Consider the following 21353-nt stretch of genomic DNA (forward strand, 5'->3'; position numbering starts at 1 on the left):
TTGATCTCCCCCTTTTAATAAAGGACAAACCGTGGCTGCCTTCCAAGCAATGGGAACCTCCCCAGAAAGGAGAGACGGGCAGCAACCTTAAAGAAGAAAGGGTCTAAGCCATCTGACACGGATGGTTTTTTGGGGTCAAGTTTCAGGAACTCCTTTAGCACCTTGGACTCAGTAACTGCCTGCAGGGAGAAACGTTGTTGCTGGGCAGGGGAACAAGAGGGAGAAGCATCGGGGATAGTCACATTAGAAGGGGTGGGAGATGAGGAAATGTTGGACGGGTAAGGAGGCATGGCTGAGTCGAATAGGAATCCTGACTTAATGAGTTGGTGATTTAAAGAGCTCAGCCATGTGCTTCTTGTCAGTAACAACCACATAATCAACATTAAGGGACATGGGCAGCTGTGAGGAGGGGGGTTTATTCTCTAGGTCTTTAACCGTTTTCCATAACTTCTTGGGGTTAGATCACAGAGCGAGAACTGCTCCTTAAAGTAACTAACTTTGGCCTTCCGGATAGCCTGAGTGCACTTGCTTCTCATTTGCCTGGACGAGAGCCAGTCAGCCTGAGTGTGCGTGTGCCGAGCCTTTCGCCAAATGCAATTCTTGTGGTGGAGTAACTCTGCAAGATCAGTGGCTGAACCTGTTTTTTAATTATAATTTTCTTTATGGGGGCGTGTTTTATCAATACCCCTGAAAATATCAAAAAAGAAGGTCCAAGTGTCTTTGACAGAGGGGATCAAGTTGATCCTATACCATATTAGAGGCCAGTTTATGAAGGAAAGCTTGCTCATTAAAGTTTTTTTTTTAGCAAGCGTCTATGACCAATCAGGACAGGACGTTTCACTGAGCAGCCATTCATAACACAGGCTGTAAAACAGTGATCACAGTAAACCCCAGACTTGATACCTATCAGAATTATTTGAGAGGATAACATCGAGGAGAGTAGCCTTTTCTGGGTGTTTGGAGTCATACCTTGTGGGATTGGTAATAATTTGAGATGTATTTAGGGAGTCCCATTGCTTTAGGACTTGGTCAGGTGGTTTAAGCTTGTCCCGATTTAGGTCACCTAGCAGGACAAATTCAGAATTAGTGTAAGGGTCCAGGAGAGCACTTAGGGCAGGTAGAGTACAGGCCGGTGCTGATGGACGGTAGCATACAGCAACAGTCAACAAATAGCTATTTGAAAGTTTAATTCTTAAAACCAGCAAATCACCAAGTCTGTCCCCAAACAATTTGGAGACAACCGAGCACTGCAGGTGATCCTTGGTAAAGATTGCCACTCCCCCACCTTTGGAAGATCTGTCTTGCCGAAAAATATTATAACCAGAAAGGTTAACATCAGTATTCAAAACACTCTTCCTTAATTAACCACGTCTCAGTAATGACCAACACATCTGGATTGGAGCTGTGAACCCACACTTTCAATTGATCCATTTTAGGTAATAAGCTTCAAGTGTTAATGTACAGAAAACCATTGAGCTTGAAACACACTCAACAAGTTGACTTTTTCAGACCTTTTCTTCAATTCAAGATTTTAGATTCACAGGCTTAAGTTTAATGAATATATAAGGACACCGCAACCTATGTTGAAATAGCCAAGGGTATCAAATTAAAATCTGTCCGTCTGGGTAAGTCTCCAACAGCTTTCCACATCTGGATTGTACAACATGTATGTGTATGTGACCAAAAAAAATTGATTTGAACAGATTTAAGTCAATTGTAACTCGGCCACTCTAACATTCACTGTCTTCTTGGTAAGCAACTCCAGTGTAGATTTGACCTTGTGTTTTTAGGTTATTGTCCTGCTGAAAGGTGAATTTGTCTCTGAGTCTGTTGGAAAGCAGACTAAATCAGGTTTTCCTCTAGGATTTTGCCTGTGCTTAGCTCTTTTTTTTTCTTCTTCTTCTTCTTTTTTTATCCTGAAACTCCCCAGTCCTTAACGATTTACAAGCATACCCATAACATAATGCAGCCACCACTCTGCCTGAAAATATGGCGCATGATACACTGTTGTATTGGATTTGCCCCAGCATAACACTTTGCTGGGGCAACATAACACTTAACACTCTTTTTCAGTATTACTTTGGTGCATTGTTGCAAACAGGATGCATGTTTTGGATTTAAAAAAAATTCTATACAGGTTTCCTTTTCAATCTATCAATTAGGTTAGTATTGTGCAGTAACTACAATGTTGTTGATCCATCCTCAGTTTTCTCCTATCACAGCCATTAAACTCTAACTCTTTTTAAGTCACCATTGGCCTCATGGTGAAATCCCTGAGTGGTTTCCTTCCTCTCCGGCAACTGAGTTTGGAAGGACGCCTGTATCTTTGTAGTGACTGGGTGTATTGATTCACCATCCAAAGTGTAATTAATAACATCACCATGCTCAAAGTGATATTACATTTCTGCTTATTTCTACCAATAGGTGCCTTTCTTTGCGAGGCATTGGAAAACCTCCCTGGTCTTTGTAGTTGATCTGTATTTGAAATTCACTGCTCGACTGAGGGGGACCATACAGATACGTTTTGTCACATGCACAAGTACAGTGAAATGCCTTTCTTGCAAGCTCCAAACCCAATGATGCAGTAATCAATCAATGCAATACTAAAAATAACATAAGGTACAACAAACAACACAAGAAATACAAATAAGAACACGAGAATGTAGATAAGCATAATATATACAGGGTCAGTCTGTTCCAAATACCATATTTACAATGTGCAGTGATACTGGAGTGATGGAGGTAAATACTGTAGGTATAGGAGTAAGGTGACTAGGCATCAGGATATATGCTGAACAGAGTAGCAGCAGCATATATGATTTTAAGTGTGTGTGAGCAAATTATTAAGTTTGTGCGTGTGGAATGTTTGGAGTGTTAGTGTGCGTGAGTATGTAGAGTCCTGTGTGTGTGCATAGACGATGCAAAAATAAAAGGGTCAACATTGTTAGCTATTTAGCAGCCTTATTGTTTTGGAATAGAAGCTGTTCAGGAGCCTGTTGGTGTCAGACTTGAGATTGAATATATCTGTAAACACTCCAGCCAGCTGGTCTGCGCATGCTCTGAGGATGTGGCTAGGGATACTGTCTGGGCCGGGAGCCTAGTAATGGTTAACACACTTAATTCAATGTCTTAATTACGTCGGCCATGGAGAACGAGAGCCCACAGTCCTTGGTAGTGGGCCGTGTCAGTGGCACTGTGTGATCCTCAAAGCGGGCGAAGAAGGTGTTAAGCTTGTCCGGGAGCAAGACGTTGGTGTCTGCATCGTGGTTGCTTTTTCCTTTGTAATCCATGATTATCTGTAGACCCTGCCACATACGTCTCGTGTCTGATCCGTTGAATTTCGACACCGCTTTGTCTGATTGCTTTACGGATGGAATAATGAAACTGTTTGTATTCAACCATATTCCCAGTCACCTTGCCATGGTTAAATGCAGGGGTTCATGCTTTCAGTTTTGCACAAATGCTGCCACTGTCCACGGTTTTTGGTTTGGGTAGATTTTAATAGTCACAGTGGGAACAACACTTCCTGATGAACTCTGTCCGTGTGTCCGCCAATGTTATTCTCTGAGGCAACCCGGAACATGTCCCAGTCCGCGTGATCAAAGCAATCTTGAAGCAATTGGACAGACCAGCGTTTAATAGACCTTAGCACTGGTACTTCCTGTCTGAGTTTCTACCTATAGGAATGGAGTCGTGATCTCAGTCATTCAAAGGTATTTATAAAGTCCTTTTTTACATCAGCAGATACATACAGAAACCCAGCCTAAAACCCCAAACAGCAAGCAATGGTGGCTAGGAAAAACTCCCTAGAAAGGCTGGAACCTAGAGAGGAACCAGGCTATGAGGGGTTGCCAATCCTCTTCTGGTTGTTCCGGGTGAAGTACATAGCCACTTAAGGCCAGATTGTTCTTCAAGATGTTCAAATGTTCATAGACCACCAGCAGGGCCAAATAATAATAATCACAGTGGTTGTAAAGGGTGCAACAGGTCAGTACCTCAGGAGTAAATGTCAGTTGGCTTTTCCTAGCCAAGCATTGAATTTGAGACAGCAGGTGCGGTAGAGAGCAACAGCAGGTCCGGGACAAGATGGCACATCCGGTGAACAGGTCAGGGTTCCCTAGCCGCTGGCAGAACATTTGAAACTGGAGCAGCAGCAAGACCAGGTGAACTGGGGACAGCCAGGAGTAATCAGGCCAGGTCTTGGAGCAGCCTCTGGGATGAGTTCAATTGCCCTGGGGTGTACGAACAAAGGATGCAGTTTGAGAAAGTCGTATTTCTGGTCGTAATGCTGGTGATTTACCGCCGCTCTGATATCGGCTGTATGTAATAACACGAAAATGTTCTGGGCTAATAATGGAAGAAATAATACAGAAAAAAAACAAAATACTGCAAAGTTGCTTAGAAGCAGAGCTGCCATGTCTGTTGGCGCCATGTGAACGAGGGCAGTACTGTTGCCAGTTAAGATTCTCTCAATGGTGCAGCTGTATAACTTTTTGAGGATTTGAGGGCCCATGCCAAACCTTTTCAACCTCTTGAGGGGGGAAGAGGTGTTGTCTCGCTGTCTTCACGACCTTGCACGTGTGGACCACTTTTATGTCCTTAGTGATTTGGACATCGAGGAACTTGAAGCTCTAGACCCGTTCCACTGCAGCACGCCCCCCGCAGGGTGGGGAATTAACACCAGCCACCAGCCAAATGCTGGTAGATTTTAGTATTGGCTGGTAGAATTGACTGGTGGTTGCACAAAACATTTGGGAGCAGTTTGTGTGTGTGTCAGCCAGCACTGGAAGACAGAATCTCAGTGTTACAGTGGTGAAAAGCGGGGTGGGGTACAGCATAAGAGAACATGTGTCTGGTACAAATTTGTAGAGGCAGGTAAAATTTGGGTGGCCACCAGCAACTGCGGCTGGTGAACCAAAAAGTATATTTCCCACCCTGCCCTCCTGTGGGGTTCAGAGATGAGGTAGTCATTAAAAAGTAATGTTAAACACTTATTGCACACAGTGAGTCCATGCAACCTTATTATGTGACTTGTTAATCACATTTTTACTTTAACATATTTAGGCTTGCTATAACAAAAGGGTTTAAATACTTCAGATTTATAAACAGTTTGAAGAACGTAATTCCACTTTGACATTTTCAGGTATTGTGTGGTAAAAATGGAACATTTTATGTTCAGGCTGTAACACAACAATTTGTGGAGTGAATACTTTCTGAAGGCGCTCTATGTAGATAGCAGGTTTAATTGTAGTCCCCTGTGCGTTCCATTTTGGTGTGTTCCGTATGACGTTTCTTTTATTTTTGACATATTGCTGGCATAACTTGAAATATCTCTGAAAATAAATGGTGGTAGATTGTCACATAAGTGAATGTAAAGAAACAATTCATAAAAAATTATATAACCTTTAGTGATATTCAAATAGTAAATACAATGGAAGCTCCACTGTTTCAATATTCCTCCATATTTATGTAAGCACATTGCTCTAAAGATAGCTAATCCATCAAAATGAATTAAACATGGCATGTCAAGTCTATTTTATGTGAATCACATTGTTTTCAGACAAGCCTAACTTGAGTGACATGGAGTTTTGGATTTCTTGTGGCGATTAGTGGCTGTAGTTCAGATGCATGCCTTGTCTACCAAAACACCTGTTTTATTTGTTACAGTTGGGCTTTGACAGTTTTCTAGACAGCAGTGGGTAATTGCTTTAGCTCATCTCATACTAATTACAATGGCTAGGATAAACGTCATCCCAAACAGTTATCTTTTTTTTATTTATTGAGAAAAGTCATAGGCCCACGTTATTTGCAGTTATGGAATAGGCCTAGTTGTCAAACAGAACACCACTCCAACACTCAAGCTTGTTCATAAGGCTTGAATTCAATTAATTTAGTCGTTCGCTTAGCATGATTTCTCTCTGTTTTCAGACGTCACTCGCCACCAGGTTTGCACAGGAGGCCTTTGGGAAACAATACAAACAAACCATTGGCCTTGATTTCTTTCTGAAGAGAATAACTCTGCCAGGTAAGACCCCTTCATCCTTTAAGATTGCCGGCCTGCTCTGTACCACACCACAGATACAGGCATACATTTGCACATGCATGCACACACACGGTAACACACGCGCACAAGCTGAACTTTACCTGTTATAGGCACACTGATCAAATCAAAGTTTATTTGCGCCGTGCGCCCTGAAATGCTTACTTACAGGCTCTAACCAATAGTGCAAAAAAGGTATTAGGTGAACAATAGGTAGGTAAAGAAATAAAACAACAGCAAAAAGACAGGCTATATACTATAGCGAGTCTATAAAAGTAGCAAGGATACATACAGACACTGGTTTTCATGTAGTATGTACATGAATGTATAGTTAAAGTGACTATGCATATATGATAAACAGAGAGTAGCAGCAGCGTAAAAATAGGGGTTGGGGGGGGGGCACACAATGCAAATAGTCCGGGTAGCCATTTGATTACCTGTTCAGGAGTCTTATGGCTTGGGGGTAAAAACTGTTGAGAAGCCTCCGGTACCGCTTGCCATGCGGTAGTAGAGAGAACAGTCTATGACTGGGGTGGCTGGGGTCTTTGACAATTTTTAGGGCCTTCCTCTGACACCGCCTGGTGTAGAGGTCCTGGATGGCAGGCAGCTTAGCTCCAGTGATGTACTGGGCCGTCCGTACGCACTAACCTCTGAAGTGCCTTGCGGTCAGAGGCCGAGCAATTGCTATACCAGGCAGTGATGCAACCAGTCAGGATGCTCTCGATGTTGCAGCTGTAGAACCTTTTGAGGATCTGAGGACCCATGCCAAATCTTTTTAGTTTCCTGAGGGGGAATAGGCTTTGTCGTGCCTTCTTCACGACTGTCTTGGTGTGTTTGGACCATTCTAGTTTGTTGTTGATGTGGACACCAAGGAACTTGACTCTCTCAACCTGCTCCACTACAGCCCCGTCGATGAGAATGGGGGCGTGCTCGGTCCTCCTTTTCCTGTAGTCCACAATCATCTCCTTAGTCTTGGTTACATTGAGGGATAGGTTGTTATTCTGGCCCCACCCAGCCAGGTCTCTGACCTCCTCCCTATAGGCTGTCTCGTCATTGTCGGTGATCAGGCCTACCACTGTTGTGTCATCTGCAAACTTAATGATGTTGTTGGAGTCATGCCTGGCCATGCAGTCGTGGGTGAACAGGGAGTACAAGAGGGGACTAAGCATGCACCCCTGAGGGGCCCCAGTGATGAGGATCAGTGAGGCAGATGTGTTGTTGCCTACCCTTACCGGGGGAAGCCCGTCAGGAAGTCCAGGATAAAGTTGCAGAGGGAGGTGTTTAGTCCCAGGGTCCTTAGCTTAGTGATGAGCTTAGTGGGCACTATGGTGTTGAACGCTGAGCTGTAGTCAATGAACAGCATTCTCACATAGGTGTTCCTTTTGACCAGGTGGGAAAGGGAAGTGTGGCGTGCAATTGAGATTGCATCATCTGTGGATCTGTTGGGGCAGTATGCGAATTGGACTGGGTCTAGGTTTTCCGGCATGGTGTTGATGTGAGCCATGACCAGCCTTTCAAAGCACTTCATGGCTACTGACGTGAGTCCTACAGGGCGGTAATCATTTAGGCAGGTTACCTTCCAATTTCATAAAGTTTCACCATTTTGAATTGCATATTTAAAACAGTGCCAATGTATGCATGAGACTGCGAAAGTCTGCAAAGTAGCTCCATTCTTTTAATGACTAATAAAATAACATTTAAGCAAGGGTGGATTAAGTAATAAAATAAATATGGTAACATGAAAGTACTACATTCAGTCCTATATTCAGTTTCAGTTGGTAATAGTAGGAGAAAGGAAACCAATGTTTTAGTAGAGATGATTAGGCACACCTTCGTGAAACTTGGGAAGTGCAAGGCTTCAATGAGAAATCCCACAAATAACGCCAATCTTGTGATTTCGGTAAAACTAGTTGAACCATTACGACACGGCAAGATGGGGCTTATTCCGTAATCCATCTGCGTTAATATCGTAAATATAATAATAGTAAACGTTAGTTCTACACCAGAGTTGTTAAATGGAACATTTTCTGGGGGATTGGGTGTTGATGACCTGATGAAGAGAAGGGCTGGGTCTGCCATTTGGGTGGTCCTTCTGAGCTTCGTTAGGAGCCCCGCCTTCGACTGGGTGTATTGTGTGGGTTTCTGGGGCTTTCTGGGTCTCTCCAAGATGGGGTAGGGGGAGTATAGCTGGCGCTGGCCCCTCTCACCATGAAGGCTCGGCTTGTCAACTTAATGTATATTTTACAATGCCGGGAATGATGATGCGAGGCCGATTGGCGCACACACACAACAGCCTTTGTGTGTGCTTTTTTTAACAATACCTCTTCCAGATGTCTTGTCCGCTATATTGGTGTGGGGAGTGATTGACCTGTGATGGAAATTAACTTAATAATTTTAGCTAGTCTTGTCAATTCGATTTTTAGTGAAGATCATGCAAATTCTCAATGTCCGCTTTTGAAGCAAAATCTAAAATTGGCATTCATACTTTTCAAAATGGTAATGTTTTAAGTGTGTATTTATTGGGTTCCACTGAACTGTGCTAATAGCTAGCAAAGAATTCTAAGAACACAAATGGCCATTAACTCACCACATAAGCAGGAATACTTTGGGTCTGTCGAGTCAGCTTGAGTCTTTGAAGCACACACAAAGTTTGTCCGAGTGCAGAGGATAGGTGGAGATAGCTAGCATACTGTAACACCAAGGGCAGTTATTCATTGCACTCTTCAATATAGCTTTACATTGACACTGTATAGTTTAGATGTAGTCACTGTGAACACGCTTCCTTCCTCTGTGAAACGGGGACTTGTGTGGTGGGACTCCGCTCGTCCAGCCTTGTCCATACTGTATGCTCGGCTCGCCATCAGTGCTCTAGGCGAAGGAAGGGCCCTTATCACAACTCCTCACTGTCTGGTCCCGCCCTCCTTCTTTTCTCAACCACCACTTTCATTTTCCAGAGGAAGAAAATATTTATTTGGTTTTGTACCCTGTCTCTCGCTCTTTCCCACTCCCTACCTCCCTCCTAAATAATTTGGGACAGGAGTTTTCTTTTGCTTCTTGTTTTGTGTTTAGTTATCAGTATTTTTCTCAATGCCGTAAATATTTCTCCTCAGTCTTCTTGACTTGGGGGCATCAAGCTCATCACTGCACTTTCACCACCATATCAACATATTTCATCTGTAGCATAATAAACTGCATGGTTTCCCGTGTCGTAGTGGGAGGATCACACACCATATCCTCATATGACTCTAAATTTACTTCGATATGATGGTTATTATATCAATATTTGCACATAAAGGTGTTTCCACCACTGTTTATCACATAGTTAATTTGTCCGACACACAGAGATCCCACCATGTCCAACGAACTAATTTGTCGGCATTTATAAAATTGCACCAAAACTTCCTGTTTCCATCACAGCTGTTGTGATTATTTTGTATACTCTCTTAAAAACTGTGGATGGAAACGTTGTTAACGAAGTCCTTTTCATATTTTACTGAGTTTAAGTTTCTCAATTTTCTCTTCCCTCAGGCAACTTGAATGTTACTTTGCAAGTGTGGGATATTGGAGGTCAATCGATCGGAGGGAAAATGCTGGATAAATATGTCTACGGGGCTCAGGTACTATCTCACACATGCGCACACACACACACAAATTTTTTTGTTTTACTATCCTTGCGGGGACCAACAATTGTTTCCCATTCAAAATCCTATTTCCCTTAACCCTAAACGTAAGCCACAAATAGCCTTTTTCCTTGTGGGGACCGGTGAAATGTCCCCACTTGTCAGAATTCTCCTTGTTTTACTATCCTCGTGCTGACTTCTGGTCCCCACAAGGATAGTAAAACCAAAAGAACACACACAAAATCACACACTCAATAAACGCTGAGGTGGTCCATCGTTCTTCACGTTAGAGCTAATTTACATTGTAATAGGGTTTCCCTATTAGGCTTGGGTAATTAATACGCCTTTATGATTATTAATACGCCTTTATGATTATTATTATTATTAGTTTCGTTTTTGTTTACATAAAACATGGTACAGCAGCCAGCTTCAACGGCCTGGTTATTCCGAAGGACACATTTTGTGCTTTGCCATATGACTACTTCCGGTTTTACACCTGACAATACCTTTTGGATACGACAAATGGAGAGCGGTGAGGCTTGTCTGTTTACTCCCACACCGTTTGCACTTTTCTACTCAACTGCTTCCGGCTTTGAACTTATGCTGACAGTACTTACACAAAGTATTTTGATGAAGGGAGGGTGATGAGACCTAATTCCTAACCACTTTTACCACCCTCTTTTATTTTTTTTAAGCCCAGACACCTTTTGTGATACAGAGATAACCCAACCTCACCCCTATCCTGTTTGGCTGGGTGGACCGATCATAGTGTAGGCGTAGTGGCTCGGCTGTATGTTCTTAGAATGTCTCTCTGCATCTATTAACCTGTTGGTGACCCCTTCGTTCTCATCCCGTTAACGGGATTGATTTTGAAAACAGCCAGTGGAAAATCAGAGCGCCAAATTTAAAACAGCTAAAATCTCATAATTCCATTTTCTCAAACAATCAACTATTTTACACCATTTTAAAGATAAACTTCTCGTTAATCTAACCACATTGTCCGATTTCAAAAAGGCTTTACAGCAAAAGCATAAAATTAGATTGTTAGGACATAAACTTCACAAGAAACACCACACAGCCATTTTCCAAGCAACTAGATGCATCACAAAAACCCAAAACACAGCTAAATGAAGCACTAACCTTTGACGATCTTCATCAAATGACACTCATAGGACATTATGTTACACAATACATGTATGTTTTGCTCGATAAAGTTCATATTTATATCCAAAAACAGCATTTTACATTGGCGCAAAATGTTGAGAAATGTTTTCCCTCCAAACCATCCGGTGAATGAGCACACACAGTCCGTAAATTCTCATCGTAAACATTGATCAATATAGAAGTGTTATGCACAGAATTATAGATACACTTCTCCTAAATGCTACCGCTTTGTCAGATTTCAAAAAAGGTTCACGGCGAAAGCACAATTTGCAATAATCTGAGTACAGCCCAGATGACACTAACAACTAGCAAACAGAAACCTGCCATCTTGGAGTCAATAAAACTAAGAAATTACATTATAAATACTCACTTACCTTTGATTATCTTCATCAGAAGGCACTCCCAGGAATCCCAGCTCCACAATAAATGTTCGATAAAGTTCATATTTATTTCCAAATAATCAATTTTGTTTGAGCGTTAGGTTCACTAACCAAATCCACTACGCGTGTGCTTACTTAGTCCAGACAAAAAGTCAAAAAAGTTATACTACAGTTTGTAGAAACATGTCAAACGATCTATAGAATCAGTCTTTAGGTTGTTTTTATCATATACCTTGAATAAAATTCCAACCGGACCTATCCGTTCTCTTTTTAGGAGTGAATATGAACTCAGCTCGCTCCCAAGTCATTGCGCGTGACTTGAGCCCATGCCTTATAATGGGACACCAGTTTACCACAGCTGGTATTCCCTTCAAATTCACCATAGAATCTTCAAACACCGTTCTAAAGACTGCTGACATCTAGTGGAAGCTTTAGGAAGTGTAAAATGAACCCTAAGTCACTGTATACAGTCAAGGCAATCACTTGAAAAAACTCCAACCTCAGATTTTCCACTTCCTGCTTGACTTTTTCTCAGGTTTTTGCCTGTCATATGAGTTCTGTTATTCTCACAGACACCATTCAAACAGTTTTAGAAACTTCAGAGTGTTTTCTATCCAAATCTACTAATAATATGCATATTCTAGTTTCTGGGACAGCGTAGTAACCTGTTCAAATTGGGTACGTTTTTCATCCGGCCGCGAAAATACTGCCCCCTAGCCCTAAGAGGTTTTAACAGCGATATAGATCATCTTTAATCTCAGGCTAACTCCGAGAGAGCCGAGGAGGTGCCAACTCCTTGGGGACTGTGTGTAGAGGAGCAATTGACTTCTCTCAGACACTAGTGCCACCTACTGCTCACTTTCCCACATTCGACCTCTCTGGCATGTTTGTTCTCATCTTATGTCAAATTGAATTTCTTTTTGGAATGTTGTGATTAGGCTACACCATTTCGATTTTCTGTGGTATTGTTTTTCAGGGTGTTCTTCTAGTGTACGACATTACAAACTACCAGAGCTTTGAGAATCTGGAGGACTGGTACGGCATGGTCAAGAAGGCCAATGAAGAGGCAGACGTCCAGCCTGTGGTCTCACTGGTGGGAAACAAAAGTCGGTATTTAAAACATCTTTCTGACACACACACACTAGTTCTATTCCTTTCTTCTGCTCATAGGCCACACTCTTATGAGGCTAAAGCAGACGAGTCAACCATAATGTATAAACGCAGAGAGCTGTGAAGAGAATGCCATTTACAATGCAGTAAAGAAAATCACTAGTTGCTCTGCCGGCTAAATGTTTTATTCATGCTTTTATACACTGCATACATTTGTAGTACACCACAACCATATTACTGTATCCAGCTCTATTTTGCGAGCCACTGGAAATTGATTTGTCTATTGGGGCTGTTGATTATTCACTTCCCGTTCTGTCTCCACTCCTCTGCACTTTGTGGTGTGTAAGATAGCTAGGTGAGGAAAAATGTACTTACTATGACTAGAGAATGACAGAGAATCGGCCCTTCTCTATCGGCTTTGCATATAGACCCTTTACATAGCAAAACTGCTGCTATGTCAAACACCACTCACCATCTGAGCCATGAGCACTGCACAATGCCGAGGAATGTCTAGCTCGGAAAATCAGTGACAAGCTATCTTTTTCTTCAACCGAAAGGTGCAGTATTGACAAATGGATGAATTGACACAGTGACGAAAATCAAACTCCTGTTGCAATTTTTTGTTTGTTTTGTTAATTCACTAATAATAAGGCTTGTGTCAGGACATGCAATAAGCAAGCTAGCTAGCTATGTGACCAGCAAAGATTATGATAACTAGCTAACTCTTTCATCTGTGGTGTTAGCTAGCTAGCTATAATAGCCACTATGCTAGCTATAATAGCCACTGTGCTGGCTATAATAGCCACTGTGCTGGCTATAATAGCCACTGTGCTGGCTATAATAGCCACTGTGCTGGCTATAATAGCCACTGTGCTGGCTATAATAGCCACGGTGCTGGCTATAATGGCCACGGTGCTGGCTATAATGGCCACGGTGCTGGCTATAATAGCCACTGTGCTAGCTAGCTGGCTAGGTAATTGTACAGCTAAGGTATCAGATAGGAGCCAATGTAGCTAGCTAATAGTGATGGGCATTCCGGCTCTTTTCAGTGAGCCAGCTCGTTCGGGTCAGCTCACCAAAAAGAGTCAAACAGTTTGCGGTACTTTGACTATGATTGGTGTTAAAACAATTCTACCTTAACCACAATGTATTTAAAATACATTGGTTTGTTATGAAAAAGAATGCTATTAAACATTTGCATTTAAAACTTTTTAATGTATATAAACAAAGTGCATATAAATCTAACCATTCAAACCATTCGAAACGAATACAATCTGAACAGTATAATAGACTATTGCACCATATCAAAGAGAAATAAATACCAATTTGCAAAACTGCAGCATCCCACAAATTGAAATAAATGTAATAAAGAAGAATGCTATTACACATGTGCATTTAAAGTATAACTTTTTTAATGTATATAAACAAAGTGCATGTAAATGTAACAATTCAAAACGAATACAATCTGAACAACATAATAATAGAATATTGCACGATATCAAAGAAAAATAAATAATGTGCAAAACTGCAGCATCCCACTTAAAACATTAAACTGGTCCCTATTCTCTCTCTTCTTTATTGCCATGTTATAACCAGCAGCACACAGCAATGCTGACCATATTTTGCTTTTGGAGGGGCTCCTCCAAATAGGATCGGACCTCCATTATGGCGTCTGCTGAGGGATTCCTTCGTGCTGCATCCCCAGTTGCTCTCTCGTCACACGGCATCCAAACAGCAGACGTTTGTGGCACTACTGCTGGTGCTTCTGCTCCGTCTGATCCCTCTTCTTCCTGGTGCCTGAGCCAGCTGACTGCTGGGGCTGTCCCTCCCTCCTGCTGAGGTTATTCTTTGAAGAGCCTCATCAATCGCTCTGGCCGAGTTGTTTAGAGATGCGTTCCTGACACCGAAAAAAAGATTTTTTTTCCTGATCACAGAAAATGACAAAAAATAGACTAATAAAAGTCTCAAGTGGAAGGCAAACAGATTGTCATCTGTAGCACCATAGACTCCACTGATCAGCCAAAACAAGCTCAATAACTTAATGAATGCACACACTCTTATTGAAAATAAATTTATTTGAATGGTAAATCATAATCATTATTTTGTTATGTAGTTAGATTGGCGTTAATGCATAAAGGCTGTCTCTGGGAAAATTTCCCATTCAATATCATAACATTTTGATATCGGCCTAAAATGTCGGCCATCTGCCTCTTTGACGACCACAATCAGTATCGGCCCTAAAAAAATAAAAAATAAATTTTCTAACTACGACTGTGATATGTGGTTGTCTCACCTAGTGATCTTAGTGCATTCATCGTAACTGGATAAGAGCGTCTGATAAATGACTAAAATGTAAATGTGTTGCTACCGATAATACCAGATAGGCCAATATCATAACATTTTGATATCGGCCTAAAATTGTTAGGGCTCAAGCTAATTATTGTGTTACTATTAAGCTAATTGATAGTGAGGAGCAGGGTCTCCGTAGGCGATGGGATGTTTGCATGCTCTGGGAAGTGACCCTCTGTGATTTAAGACCCTCATCCAGTGGCTATGGGGCCCCCTCCTTTTACTCTAACTCAATCCCCCTGTCCTCCAACCTCCCAGCCCGGACACCACTTTGGATGAGGAGAGAATCTTAGATGGTAACCAGACAACACCCCCATTCTCCCCCAGTCCGCCCCACTCGAAAATAAAGACTAATACTGATGACTCTCTTTTCAACATCCCCTCTGACAGATGGGGATGCGCCTCTGTATTTAGGCTACATTTTGTATACTACCGGTGTGTGTAAGTGTGTTTATGTATTTAAGCAGCGTATACCCCACTGTCAGGGTCCCCCCCTCACTCACTCACTCACTCACACAGTCAGTCAGTCAGTCTGCTCTTCATGGCCATATTGGTGAGAATCGCCCATATGAGATTTTTCTGCTCCTACAGTCCGCAAAGAAAAACAAACAAAATCCCACACAGATTGCCCTACCAGGAGCAATCAATTACCTAGCGAGACTTTATGAATCTCTGAATCCTCTCACAGACTGTTTTTTCACAGGGCATGAAGAGAGACTTAGTCTAGCGATCTTGTGGGAATTGCCCACACAGACGTTTCTGTTTTTCTATTATTTTTGTTTTTATTTTTACCAAGTGCCCGCCTGTCACCCAGTTACAATGAATGGAACAAAAAATATACACCATTCTTGGGGGGGGTATTGAGATTTTGTGTTGTAGGTTCCCATGAAATCCAAATGAGTGAAGCAGCCGCCAATCCTCAGACCATGTTTATGACATCTGTAATGGAATGACAAACCTAACCAGGCGTTTTATAGCAACACCATCTGCACTATACAAATGTATGTCCACGAGAGGGCATGTCTTCTGGGAGATCCCTTCTCTCTCTCTTAACTACTGACATTTTAGTATTTCCCTTCATCATTCCCTCACTTATCAAATATGCAGTACTAGTGCGTTATTGACTCACGAGTTGCTTTTGGATGTCTACACTATCCTGTATGAACAATCTGAGAGGGTAAATCTTTAAAAATGACAGTATGACCCCCACCATTTATTCTTACCTATGCAGTGCTTTTGAGACAGACGCTAATAAGACCCCCCCTTCAGCTTTGCCAAACCGCAGTATACTAATTGAGCTTGTAAACTAAACTGATGTTCTTATTTAGTATGCTGCTGTTCCCTCCTTTTTACCCTGGCCTGACTGACCGCCCTTCTGTGCCATTTGGCAAGTGGGGAACAGCCTCCCCATTCTTCTGCTTAACACGGCCGTGTAGGGATAAGTTTGCTTGTTAAGCTCGGCGTTGTGCACCCTTTGCTCTCCACATGCTGCCCAGACCCTTATGTTAAATAATGGCACTACTTGTAACAATTCAGGGAGGAATCCAATGAAATATTTTATTGAGGACACCCACACAGAAACACGGACACAGAAACACACACAGAGAAACAGAGTGGCACTCAAAAACATAGACACAAACACTTGCAGAGGGTGGGGTTTGCTGGGTAAGCATGGGTAATGGAAGAATGCTAAGCTCATGCTCTGTATAAACATACTATAATAGTTTATTTCAGCTCGGCCCAGTTTAACACCGTATGGTACAAAGTATCCTCTCCGGAAAATGTAGACTTCATATCCATGCACTCACGAAGTAGTGTTTTCCTATATTATTAAAAGTTATGTTTGATATTTTATTAGTTTTACTGTCATACATCTTGAATTACTGAATGATAGTTGGGCTATTTAGAGACCTGTGGTTTGTGTAGAGAAAGGCGTCGTGCTGTGTGAGGACATGATGTAAATGTTTTCATCTCTAGGTGAAAGATGGCACCATTAAATAAATGATCCGGTACTTTTGTATACTTTTTAGCTAGTATTTCTGAAAGTAGCGCACACGAGCCGAAAGTGGTCTCCGAAAATTCCATACTATGTCACATATGTGCACCACGTCATTGCCCTCTCTCTCTCTCTCGCTCTGCTGTGTGTGCATCTTGCTAGCTGTCACTAAAATGGCGAGGGGCTGAAGCTCATTTGCTAGAACTCTAATTGCTAGGGGGCTGGTCCAAATGTTGGGAAAATGGCGAGGCACAGCTTCCAGGAAGATGGTTGTTTCAAACTTGCTTCTGCCCATAGATTATGCATGTAAGAATGCTGTTCATTGACTACAAGATCAGCACAAAGCTCAGGACCCTGGCACTGAAACCTTCCTCTGCAACTGGATCCTGGCCTTTCTAACAGGCCGCCCCCAGGCGGTGAGGTTAAGCAACAACACATCCGCCACGCTGACCATGTGCGCATTCCACTCCTGTACTCCCTATTCACCCACGACTGCTTCGCCACGCACGACTCCAACACCAACATAAAGTTTGCTGATGACACGACGTGGTAGGACTGATCACTGACAATGATGAAGCAGCCTATAGGGACAAAGTCAGAGACCTGGCAGTGTGGTGCCAGGACAACAACCTCTCCCTCAACGTCAGCAAGACAAAGGAGCTGATCGTGGACTACAGAAAACGGAGGGGCGAGCAGGCCCCCATCCATATCGATGGAACTGCAGAGGAGCAGGTTGAGAGTTTCAAGTACCTCAGTGTCCACATTTTCTAAGGAATTAACATGGTCCACACACACCCACACAGTTGTGAAGAGGGCACAACAGCACCTATTACCCCTCAGCAGGCTGAAAAGATTTAGCATGGGCCCCCAGATCCTCAAGTTCTACAGCTGCACCATTGAGAGCATATTGACTGGCTGCATCACTGCTTGATATGGCATCTGCAAGGCACCCAACCACAAGGCGCATCAGATGGTGGCGAGTACGGCCCAGTACATCACTGGGGCTGAATTCCCTGCCATCCAGGACCTCTATACAGGCTTATTCTGAAATTGATTCAATTGTTGTTGTTTTTTTATCTCATCAATCTACACACAATACCCCATAATGACAAAACAAAAACAGGTTGTTAGAATTTTTTGCTAATTTATAAAAAGTATTCAGACCCTTTACTCAGTACTTTGTTGAAGCACCTTTTGCAGCGATTACAGCCTCTAGTCTTCTTGGGTATGACACTAGAAGCTTGGCACACCTGTATTTGGGGAGTTTCTCAGATTAGTTTTAGAAATATTGAGGACTAACTTATTCCTTGCCTCCCACTGTCAAGGAATTTAAGTGTGCAGTCATTTCAGTGGCTGTAGTAGCTGACATGTATAGAGTTGAGTCATCTGCATACATAGACACTCTGACTTTACTAAAGGCCAGTGGCATGTCATTAGTAAAGATTGAAAAAATGAGTTGGCCTAGACAGCTGCCCTGGGGAATTCCTGATTCTACCTGGATTATGTTGGAGAGGCTTCCATTAAAGAACACCCTCTGTGTTCTGTTAGACAGGTAACTCTTGATCCACAATATAGCAGGGAGGGAGGGGGGGAAAGCCATAACACAAGTTTTTTCAGCTGCAGACTATGATCGATAATGTCTAAAGCCACACTGAAGTCTAACAGCCTCCATAATCTTTTTATTAATTTCTCTCAGCCAATCATCAGTCATTTGTGTAAGTGCTGTGCTTGTTGAATGTCCTTCCCTATAAGCCTACTAAAAGTTTGTCAATTTGTTTACTGTAAAATATCTGGTCAAACACAATTTTTTTCCCACAAAGTTTACTAAAGGTTGGTAACAGGCTGATTGGTCGGCTATTTGAGCCAGTAAAGGTGGCTTTACTATTCTTAGGGAGCGGAATGACTCTTGCTTCCCTCCAGGCCTAGGGGCACACACGTTCTAGTAGGATTAAATTGAAAATGTGTCAATGTCGTCCGCTATTATCCTCAGTAATTTTCTATCCAAGTTGTCAGACCCCAGTGGCTTGTCATTGTTGATAGACAAAAACATTTTCATCTCGTCCACACTCACTTGACGGAATTCAAGATTCCAATGCTTGTCTTTCATAATTTGTTTAGATATACACTACCGGTCAAAAGTTTTGAGAACACCAAGTCCTTGAAGGGTTTTTCTTTTGACTATTTTCTACATTGTAGAATAATAGTGAAGACATCAAAACTATGAAATAACACATGAAATCATGTGGTAACAAAAAAAGTGTTAAACTAATCAAAATATATTTTATATTTGAGATTCTTATAATAGCCAGCCTTTTCCTTGATGACAGCTTTGCACACTCTTGGCATTGGTGGTGGTGGCAGCATCATGCTGTGGGGATGTTTTTCAGCGGCAGGGACTGGGAGACTAATCCGGATCAAGGCAAAGATGAACGGACCAAAGTACAGCGAGATCCTTGATGATAACCTGCTCCAGAGCGCCCAGGACCTCAGACTGGGACGAAAGTTCACCTTCCAACAGGACAATGATCCTAAGCGTACAGCCAAGATAATGCAGGAGTGGCTTTGGGACAAGTCTTTGAATGTCCTTGAGTTGCACAGCCAGAGCCCGGACTTGAAACCGATCAAACATCCTCTGGAGAGACCTGAAAATAGCTGTGCAGTGATGCTCCCCATCCAACCTGACAGAGCTTGAGAGAATCTGCAGAAAAGAATGGGAGAAACTCTCCAAGTACAGGTGTGTCAAGCTTGTAGCATCATACCCAAGAAGACTCGATGCTGTAGTCGCTGCCAAAGGTGCTTCAACAAAGTACTGAGTAAAGGGTCTGAATACTAATGTAATGTGCGATTTTATTTATTTTATTCCTTTTTAAATATTTAAAAAAATTATCTGCAATTTTTTTTAATCATTTTTATAATCAGGCTGTAACGTAACAAAATGTGTAAAAAGTCAAGGGGTCTATATACTTTCCGAATGCACTGTATGTCAAATCGCTGAACTATCTCTTTAAAACCTTAACTGTGTTTGGGTCATTACCTGAATAATTTATTGAATGGTATTTTAAGAAGTGGCATGCCAACATTGGAATTGTGCATCTGATTTTCATTCTGCAGATTATCAAGCCAATTAGTTTTTATTAATAAGGGATCACTGGACCCCCCCCCCCACCACCCCCCCCCCCCCCCACCCCCACCCATCCTTTCCTTTCTGGCTCGCTATCCCTTCGGAACTCTGGGGGCATTCATTATGGGCTCCCACAGCCCTTATTTGGGTGACTTAAATGGGTTCAGTTCTCTTAACACCTCATGTCTTTTAGCATGGATGTTCTGTCGCTTTTCACCTCGGGAGATCCACACTGGCTCTCCATGTTAAATGTTCCCCTCTGGCTGGGAGATGAGACTCCCTATTTTATAATTTTTTTTCTCTCTTCTCTTTCTTCCTTTTACTCACACACTCAGCCCTGTACTTACACACTGTCTCGCAAGTGTAAACTAATATGTTCACCTTCCTTGCCTTTTAGGTGTCTTTAAATTGGCTCTGTGTCACTTATGTAAAACAACGTGTGTGTTTACTTTCTGCACGGTACAGCAAACCTTTCCACGTACCGTTACCTCTGGTACTCTAATTCACTGCCAGCCATTCGGGCGTGTGAAAACTCAAATGCCTGTTGCACAAAACTCCGTTTTTGTATTGACTTTTTATTTTTGCGCTGTTTATGCTCACTCACAGGGCCCTCTCACACACACTCACTCACACACACACATTAATATGCACATACAGTGGGGGAAAAAAATATTTCATCCCCTGCTGATTTTGTACGTTTGCCCACTTACAAAGAAATGATCACTCTATAATTTTAATGGTAGGTTTATTTGAACAGTGAGAGACAGAATAACAACAAAAAAATCCAGAAAAACGCATGTCAAAAATGTTATAAAATGATTAGCATTTTAATGAGGGAAATAATTATTTGACCCCTCTGCAAAACATGACTTAGTACTTGGTGGCAAAACCCTTGTTGGCAATCACAGAGGTCAGATGTTTCTTGTAGTTGGCCACCAGGTTTGCACACATCTCAGGAGGGATTTTGTCCCACTCCTCTTTGCAGATCTTCTCCAAGTCATTAAGGTTTCGAGGCTGACGTTTGACAACTCGAACCTTCAGCTCCCTCCACAGATTTTCTATGGGATTAAGGTCTGGAGACTGGCTAGGCCACTCCAGGACCTTAATGTGCTTCTTCTTGAGCCACTCCTTTGTTGCCTTGGCCGTGTGTTTTGGGTCATTGTCATGCTGGAATATCCATCCACGACCCATTTTCAATGCCCTGGCTGAGGGAAGGAGGTTCTCACCCAAGATTTGACAGTACATGGCCCCGTCAAATGATGCGGTGAAGTTGTCCTGTCCCCTTAGCAGAAAAACACCCCCAAAGCATAATGTTTCCACCTCCATGTTTGACGGTGGAGATGGTGTTCTTGGGGTCATAGGCAGCATTCCTCCTCCTCCAAACACTTTCACCCAGTTGTCCAGATGTTCTTTGGCAAACTTCACGGGCATGTATATGTATTCTTGAGCAGGGGGACCTTGCGGGCGCTGCAGGATTTCAGTCCTTCACGGCGTAGTGTGTTACCAATTGTTTTCTTGGTTGCTATGGTCCCAGCTGCCTTGAGATCATTGACAAGATCCTCCCGTGTAGTTC

At 42.4% G+C, this 21353-nt stretch overlaps 1 protein-coding gene across 2 annotated transcripts in view; it reads left to right on the forward strand.

Annotated features, from left to right (window-relative positions):
* The window catches only part of LOC106600633 (ras-related protein Rab-28), a 58698-nt gene that overhangs the window by 13151 nt on the left and 24194 nt on the right, over window positions 1-21353 (forward strand). For both annotated transcript variants that reach the window (XM_014192134.3, XM_014192135.3), the window contains exons 2-4: window positions 5929-6025; window positions 9569-9657; window positions 12181-12310. In XM_014192134.3, the coding sequence (XP_014047609.1) occupies window positions 5929-6025; window positions 9569-9657; window positions 12181-12310 (316 nt within the window). The remainder of the gene's footprint in view (window positions 1-5928; window positions 6026-9568; window positions 9658-12180; window positions 12311-21353) is intronic.

This window comes from Salmo salar, chromosome 03 (assembly GCF_965601325.2).
Source record: "Salmo salar chromosome 03, fSalSal1, whole genome shotgun sequence".
Classification (NCBI taxonomy): domain Eukaryota; kingdom Metazoa; phylum Chordata; class Actinopteri; order Salmoniformes; family Salmonidae; genus Salmo; species Salmo salar.